Below are 8,116 nucleotides of genomic sequence, written 5' to 3'. Positions count from 1 at the left end.
CACGGCCAAGCCAAATGTCCCAGGGGGTGGGACGTAGAGGACGCTGCACACTCTAGGGCAGGCTCCGCGAACTCCCATGGCCCAAGGGCACAGATGTGTAATACTATGATATGGAGAAATAAAATATCAGGAACAATAATCCAAACTTCTCTGGTCAGATTTGCCAAGTTTACTTATTTTATTTTTGTAAAGAACCAGTTTTTTTAAATTTTATTATTAGCTTTATAGTTATTTCCTTATTCTAATTCATTAATTTGATTGTTTAAATTTTTATTCTTCCTTTGCTTCTTTCTTTCTTATACTGTCTTTTTAAAAATATCAATTTGGGACACCTGGGTGGCTCAGTCGGCTCAGGTCATGATCTTAGGGTCCTGGGATCGAGTCTCTCTCTGCCTGCTCTGCCTGCCGCTCCCCCTGCTTGTGCTCTTTCACTCTCGCTCTCTCTGACAAATAAATAAAATCTTTAAAAATAAATAAAAATAAAAATATCAATGTATCTGTTTATAGAGGCAGCAGTCCTGGGAGGACTCCTTCTGAGGCTTGTAGTATCAGTCAGCCTTCATTCTGCTTATTTCCTACTGTGTTTGGTAAGTTTTACAAGGGGATCTCAAACTTAGCTGATCGCCATCTGAGAAAATCCTGAGGCACCTAGCATGCATGTCCCTATGGTGCACTAAGGTGTGACGAGCTGAGACACTTGAAAAACTATTTTTCATCTTGGCATAAATAGCAAAATTCAATAATAATCATCTTGGCAGAATAATAATAGTGTGTAGCATGCTTTAAAACCCAGGCCTAGGATGCCTGGGTGGCTCAGTTGGATAAGCGACTGCCTTTGGCTCAGGTCATGATCCAAGGTCCCGGGATTGAGTCCTGCATTGGGCTCCCTGCTCACTGGGGAGTCTGCTTCTCCCTCTGACCCTACCCCCTCTCGTGCTCTCTCTCTCTCTCTCTCTCAAATAAATAAATAAAATCTTTAAAAAACAAAAAACAAAAAACCCAGGCCTAGGCGAGGACAGACTAAAAATACGCATCTGCAAAGGTGGATCTTTTCCCTAGCAAAGTCAAGGCTTTCTTATTGTCCCTTTCTTTGCTCATCCTTCCCTCCTCCTGCCATATTGTCTCCCCTGCTTCCCCAAGCCACTTTTCCTCTAGTCTGTAGCATAGAGGGTCCTGGTTTATGTAATTCTCTGTTTCAAACTCCCACCCTTCTGGGAGGTCTGCTCATTTGCTGCATGGGTCGGATGTTCTTTGTCCTCTGGGCCTGGGGCCCTTCACAGTTATGCCAATGGCATCAGGAAACACAGCCTTGAGAGGGGTCTTCTGTACAGGGGGCCCCAGGAATCTGGGAGGGCTGCCAAACAAGGCTTAGTGACTTCGAGTACACAGAGCTGATGACCCTCGAGAAGCCAGAACACCAATCGCAAGGCAGACTCAAAGGGAAGTGGCCCCTCCCCGACTCCCCACCAGGGAAAAAGCAAACCTCTCGAGCTATTTGGTAAGACTAAGTGTTTCAGAGAGTGAGTGTAAATTTGGGGGAGGGCAGGAATCAAAGGTCGGGTCAGGGACTTGAAAAAGGCCACTTGATGAGGCTCTGGAGATAAGAAGCGGTCGCTGCTGGAAACCCTGTGCGGAGGCATCGAGGACTGGCCAGCCACCTGCTCCTGCTCATGGTCTCCGCTCCTCCCCCTGCTCTCTCAGGGGACCCTTCCTGTGTGCCCAGCCCTGGGGTGCACCGTGGAGACAAGCTGGTGAAGCAAACACAGCTCCTGCCCTAGAGAAGTAGCTGGGAGCGTGGGCACCGATGTTAACTCTGGGGGGAGAGCAGTCGGGGAGCTGCTCTGTGGAGGCCATGCGGAAGGACCCATTCACTCAGTGACTGTTTCCAGGCACCCTTCCCAGCAGCGGTGACTGTTTCCAGGCACCCTTCCCAGCAGCGGTGACTGCTTCCAGGCACCCTTCTGAGTGGGGCAGCAACAGCTGAGGACAAGATCCCTGTTCTGAAGGAGTTCTTGTTCTAAAGGAGGGCAGCAGTCAACGAATGTGCAACTAAATAAACAAGACAGTTTTACAGGGATAGCTATTACAGGCAGAGAATTAAAACAGAAAGAGAAGATGGAGTGGCTACTTAAAATTAAATGATAGAGGGGCGCCTGGGTGGCTCCGTCAGTCGTTAAGTGTCTGCCTTTGGCTCAGGTCATGATCCCAGGGTCCTGGGATCGAGCCCCACGTCGGGCTCCCTGCTCCACGAGAAGCCCGCTTCTCCCTCTCCCGCTCCCCCTGCTTGTGTTCCCTCTCTCACTGTCTCTTCTCTCTGTCAAATAAATCAGTAAAAATCTTAAAAAAAAAAAAAAATTAAATGGTAGTGGAAAGCCCTTTCTCCAGAGAGAATATTTAAACTGCAATGTCAATGACAATAATCATGCAAAGAAGAGGCAAGCATCCTAGGCTGGAACAGCTGTAGTGCAAGTGCCCACATCCAGCCTTGAATTTGAATTATCTACATACACTCCCTCCCCTGTGCCTTGCCCTTGGACATCGCGCCTCATCCAAAGAAGACCTTTGATAAATGTTGTGAATGAGAAGGGAGGAATGAGGCGACTCAGTGTTTAATCCCTCCCAACCCCCCACCCCACCATGAACCAAACACAAGTGGGGGGCGGGGGAACTGACACAGGGGTGTGAGCCTGTATGTGTAGGCGTGTGTGGACATGCGCGTGCTCACACATGAGTGCGTGTTCGGTGGAATGTCTAATCATGTCTCTTCTAGAAATAAATATCTGGCGGGAAGTACTGTCTAGACTATGACTCTGGAGAGTTAGAGGGACGGAGCTGCAGGGATGCATAGGAGGGAGCAGCAAAGGGAGGATTGCGGGCTATTCAAGTAGTGAGCTGCCCAGTGCTGGGCCTCGGACCTCAGCAGTGACGCTGAAGAGCTGCCCCAGTAGACAGCGGTTCTGAGGACAGTTGTTTATTAATCTGGGGTTGAAGGCCAGTCCAGCACTGTCCCCGGTCACCAGGTTAATTGGGCCTGACGTCCCTGGGCTAGAGGACCTGCTTCCTGGCCGTAGCCCCCGTGCTTTCAGGAGGCCCAAGTAAGTCATTTCTGGAGGACAGAGGGAAAGCCCTGGGCCAGGGGTCCGGCAGGGGCTTCTGTCCCCTGTTCTGAAGGAGTTCAGGGCCTCTGTCTCCCTCTGACCTGGGGCATTTGTATCCTTGCAGGGTCCACTTGACCCTTCTGCAAACAAAAGGGTGGTCTTTTCAGCCAAAGGGAAAAATGTAAGTGGGCTGTGTCTGCCAACAACATGTTTAAGCCCTGACCTTGACCTCCAGGACGATCAGGGGAAGTTGAAAGAAAGAAAGAAAGAAAGAAAGAAAGAAAGAAAGAAAGAAAGAAAGAAAGAAAGAAAGAAAGAAAGAAAGAAAGAAAGAAAGAAAGAAAGAAAGAAAGAAAGAAAGAAAGAAAGAAAGAAAGAAGGAAAAGAAGAGAAAAGAAGAGAAAAGAAAAGAAAAAAGATAGAAAGAAGAAAGGTGGAGAAGAATGTGATCAAGAAAGTTCTCCTCCAATTCCTTACTTCTCACTGTGTCCTGGAGGAAGGGAAGGGTTAAGGCAGGTGACAGGCCAGGGAAGGCAAGGGCAGAGGCAGCAGTGAGGGAGGTTCTGGCCAGGGACACGGGGATGAGAGGCCAGACAGGCCCACGGGGGCTGGGCTGCCAAGCTTCTGGAAAGGGGGCCAGCTTGAGCAAAAGCTGGATGGCGATCTGACAGCCGGCTTGGGGAACGGAGCTGGGGAGGCCTCTGGGCAGCACACAGAGGATCCTGCCAGGAGAAGGAACGAGGGCTGACAGCCTGCCAGATCCAGCATGAACTGAAATTTCAGGAGCCTGGGTTCTGGCTGGCAAAAAATGGCTTCTCAGTGGAAAATCTCAAGGCAAGGGAAGGAGAAATCTGTCTCATCTGGCCAGGATCAAGGACCAAAGGAGGTTCTATTCTGAGAGTCAGAACCCTGCCTCAGGACACCCTGGGTCCTGAGCCCCCCCAGCAAGTGCCTGTCACAAAGTAGAGACTTGCTGCAAGATGACAGACAGGCTGCCAGGGAAACCACTGGGATTGATCCCAGGGGCAGATGTGGCCTTGAGTGAAGGACGGGCTTTTTACGTGAAATGAGAGAATGGATGTCATAAACCAGGTGTCCTGCCGAGAAATGGGTCTTGTGGGACCTCAGGTTACCTGCTGGAGTTTGAGTCTAACTTTAGGGCCCATAGGAAGGGGAAGAAGAGGGGAACTGGGGCTCCCTGGAACCTCAAGAAGGGAGTCAAGAAAGAGGAGCCAAAGCTCACACAGGCGATGAGCTCTTGGTCTTTCTGCCGGGCCATGGGAGCAGAGGGCTAGTTTGTGATCGCCAGACCGTGTGGGCTCTCACACGGAGGGGCGGCCTAACTTCCCAAGGCTCGAACCCACAGGGCCCCTGTTGTATCACTCTTGCATGTACGACTGTTATATTACCTTCGTTTTAGCACTGAACTACCTCTACTACTTCTCGCTTGTAGCTTGGGAGTAACGCAGAGCCAAGAGCCCTGACGGTCCCCTCTAGGTCTCCTGCCCCCAGCACAGGGTCTGGCACAGCAGAGGGGGTGGCAAAGGCTGACGAAGCAAGAGGAGACAGAATTATTTCCCCTGACTTTCTCCACCCTAAGGTTCAGGGCCATGCTCCTGTTTTCGTCGCTTCCTGTCCTTCTGTGTATGTTGACAACAGCCAACTCAGAAGCAGAAGCCTCGGGCGATGCCCAGAAGACGTGCCCAGTGATCACCTGCGCCATCCCAGGCAGAGATGGACGAGACGGACCCAAGGGAGAAAAGGGTGAACCAGGTACAGGACAGGCCGCTCTGATTTCCTAAATCTTTACCCCCCACCGGAGACGGTTCCCCCAAGGGGTCTAGCAGAGACAGGACAATGCTCACCTCTCATTACAGTGGGTGACCATTCACTCAGAGTCATTGCTGTGAAAGGTCATTCTCTCCAAAACAAAGATGCTTCTCTGATCCTCCAGGAGCCCACATTTCCACACAGGAATCCGCGATGTGGGGTCACTTGTAGAGAGCAGATGTCCTGCCTGCCTGTTCCTGAGCTGGCCCTTAGAACAGGCTGTCCCCTGGAACGCAGGAGGATCTTTTTACTTTGGGTCGTCACTGGCTCACTGGAGGTTTTCTGGGATCAGTGTAAATCGAACTGAACTTCTGGAAGAAGAGAAGGCGCCACAGCCCCTGGGTCACTTTTCCTTCCTCTTACAACAGGGCAAGGGCTCCGGGGCTTACAGGGCCCTCCAGGAAAAATGGGGCCTCCAGGAAATATCGGGCCTCCTGGGGTTTCAGGACCAAAGGGCCCCAAAGGAGACCATGGAGATAGTTCAGGTAAGGAGCTCACCCCAGCCCAGTGTGTGCCTAGGGGACCCGGGGCTCTGGGGCCTCGAGGGCCAGGTGGGAGGTGGCCCTTTTCCTGCTGCCCCATTGGAAGATGCCCGACTGCTCCCGACCCAGTATACTTGTTCCCCTGAGCGTGCCGCCCGAGTGCAGACTTCCAAACCCTGCCTTCTCCTCCCCAGGGCTCTGTGGGAGACGGGCCCTGGCTCTTGCTCAGCAGACACAGTCTGCGTTTGTCTCCAGGTTGGGAGGGAACAGTGATGTCCTCTCGGGCGCCGCCTTCATGTCTATTGTCAAAAGAGTGGCATGAAAACGGCTGGTTTCCTAGGACCCCTGAATCGTAGGGAACGTCATGGCAACTTCATTCAGGGTCAAAGGAAGTAAATTCAGTCACAACAAAAGTAAAATGATGGCCTCTTGTTAATATCTGCCAGCTGGCCCATCAGATTGATAAGAGTATTAAGAAGTTTGCCTGGAATAAGAAATGAAAGAGAATGGTTAAGGAAAATTTTCAAAAAGGAAAATCATGAGTTGGGCTTTTTCTTATAAATAGTTATAATATAGCAACACTTAAGCAGTATGTGAACAAAAAGATCCAGAGTCATACTTTATAAGTTATTTTTTATTATTATTAGTTCAGAGTTAATAGTTTACAAGAGCTAATAAGTGAATCTCAGAAGGCAGGAATCCAGAGGTTTTCTTCCTCTGGCTTCGTTTTGGTTTCTTGTTTCTCTAGAATAAGCATACTCTTCAGTAAGCTCTTCCCCCCGGCCCCGCCTTTGGCAAAATACTTTCCTCTCCAGTCGAGGGTCTTCTCATTAAATGACCTTCCTCCTATTGCTTCGCAGTTGCTGAGACAAAGCTGGCTCACCTAGAGAGGGAGATAACGAGTCTGAAATCAGAACTGGACCACGTCAAAAAGTGTAAGCTCGTTTTCTGTCCCCCAGTGTGTTCTTGGCTCTCACCTTTTCCTTGCGTGCTCTAGGTTTCAGGGAGGGTGGACGAGGGCTAACATTTATGAACACTTACCATATCCCGTGGCCTGTGCCGGGTCGGCCTTCTCTCACAGTACGGTTTCATTCAATCCTCTCACTGGCCTTATTTGTGAGGATTAGACCCATTTCGTTTACAGGTGAGGAAAAATCAGTCCGGGAAGTATAGATAACTCACTTGCAGTCCCACAGCTAGGAAGTAGCAGAGGAAGGATCTCACGTGAAGGTCTGACGCTTCCAGAATCTTGGCTTGCTCTTTGGCAACCCTGGGTCTCCGATGGCTATCCATCCATGCCTGGTGCCCAAGACTGGCAGGGTGGCCCAAGCATGTTTCCCTCTGTCCCCCTATACCGGGCCAGTTTGTAACAGATGTTTGTCTCCAGGGTGGGATCTCCCAGGAGGGCGTGAGCTTTCTGCCGGGGACTTGCTCTATAGCTAAGGAGGGCTTCCTGACTAGGATCTGACCTGGTGGTTGAGCATGGGGCTATTTTTCAGAGTCCTGAGTTCCCAGAGCAGGGCTTTTCCCCCTAGTGTCCTGGGCTGAGCGCCAAGCCCAGTCAAACCCTCCCATCCATTGTGATTTCAGTGCAAGCGTTCTCCTCGGGCAAAAAGACTGGGAAGAAGCACTACGTGACCAACGGTGAAACAATGCCTTTTTCCAAAGTGAAGGCTCTGTGTGCCGAGCTCCAGGGCACTATGGCCACCCCTAAGAATGCCGAGGAGAACGAAGCCATCCGGCATGTGGCCAAGAACGTGGCCTTCCTGGGCATCACGGATGAGGTGACTGAAGGCCAGTTTATGTATGTGACAGGAGGGAGGCTGAGCTACAGCAACTGGAGGACAAATGAGCCCAACGACCACAGCTCTGGGGAGGACTGTGTGACCATCCTCGAGGACGGGTTCTGGAATGACATCTCCTGCCACTCCTCCTTCCTGGCCGTCTGTGAATTCCCAGCCTGAGGAGGCAGCTTCCTCAGCCCCCTCCTGGCCTTCCTGCTGTGTCCCCTATGGCTCTGAAAGGGAATTCATGGCCCCCTAATGTTGACTCATTCTTTCATGAGGATGGGAGGGAAATAAAGGGGAAGAGTGTGTGGGATGAGGAAGCGAGGAGAAGTGGACAGTGGGCCTCGAGGGTTTCTGGTCCTTCCTAAGAGCACAGCAGCAGGTCAGAGTCAGCCATGGAAAGGGCCAAGTCAACCCCCTCCTTCCTCAGTGAGGAGCCCACGGCCCAGCCGAGGGACCAGTGGAGGGCCAGTCTGTGTCAGGGCAGGAGACCTCAGCCTCCAGGAGATGCAGTTCCTTCTCCCCAGCGTGTTGCCACTATTGGATGCCAACGTCTCCTGCCCTCTGTGCCTGCCCATGGCTAGCCCAGCCCTGTCTGTGACGTGGGTGCTATTATAGTTGTTTACGAGCTGCACCGGAAATCTTGCACCACCAGACTGGAACATCCGGCAGTATCCCCCATGGGTAACGAGGCTTAGTCCCAGGAGTCCCCTTACCCTACCCAAGTGCCTGTGGCCTCCCTATCATCACTAGGGTGATCTTCAGGACAAAGGGCAGCCTTTCCCTCCTGCATACTTTGGGGACACTGATTTGATATCATGATGTATTCTAGCATCACAGAGGAGGCAATGCTCAGGCGGGTTGCGTCCGTCCCTACGGGGCAGGTCTCAGTCCCTCCACGTTCCGCATCCCCTTCCTT

The 8,116-nt window shown here is 51.5% G+C and overlaps 1 protein-coding gene across 1 annotated transcript; it reads left to right on the top strand.

The window, feature by feature from the left end:
• Nucleotides 1–3,932: 3,932 nt before the first annotated feature.
• Nucleotides 3,933–7,374, top strand: MBL2 (mannose binding lectin 2). The gene is made up of 4 exons (XM_045876229.3): nt 3,933–4,871; nt 5,297–5,413; nt 6,271–6,345; nt 7,001–7,374. Exons 1-4 carry the CDS (start codon nt 4,709–4,711, stop codon nt 7,372–7,374), a joined length of 729 nt encoding a protein of 242 aa, XP_045732185.1. The 5' UTR covers nt 3,933–4,708.
• The last annotated feature ends 742 nt before the right edge of the window (nt 7,375–8,116 follow it).

The sequence above is a fragment of the Mirounga angustirostris genome, unplaced genomic scaffold (assembly GCF_029215605.1).
Source record: "Mirounga angustirostris isolate CCGP_5_RB_7025 unplaced genomic scaffold, mMirAng1.0.hap1 SCAF_6, whole genome shotgun sequence".
In the NCBI taxonomy this organism is placed as follows: Eukaryota; Metazoa; Chordata; class Mammalia; order Carnivora; family Phocidae; genus Mirounga; species Mirounga angustirostris.
This window is presented reverse-complemented; position numbering and strand designations above follow the sequence as displayed.

What these genes read in the sequence shown, in the direction of transcription:
- MBL2 (XM_045876229.3), top strand. Translation starts at nt 4,709, where the DNA reads ATGCTCCTGTTTTCGTCGCTTCCTGTCCTTCTGTGTATGTTGACAACA. An exon ending in GGGAGAAAAGGGTGAACCAG is followed by an intron (nt 4,872 to 5,296) that starts GTACAGGACAGG and finishes CTCTTACAACAG; the next exon opens with GGCAAGGGCTCCGGGGCTTA. An exon ending in AGACCATGGAGATAGTTCAG is followed by an intron (nt 5,414 to 6,270) that starts GTAAGGAGCTCA and finishes ATTGCTTCGCAG; the next exon opens with TTGCTGAGACAAAGCTGGCT.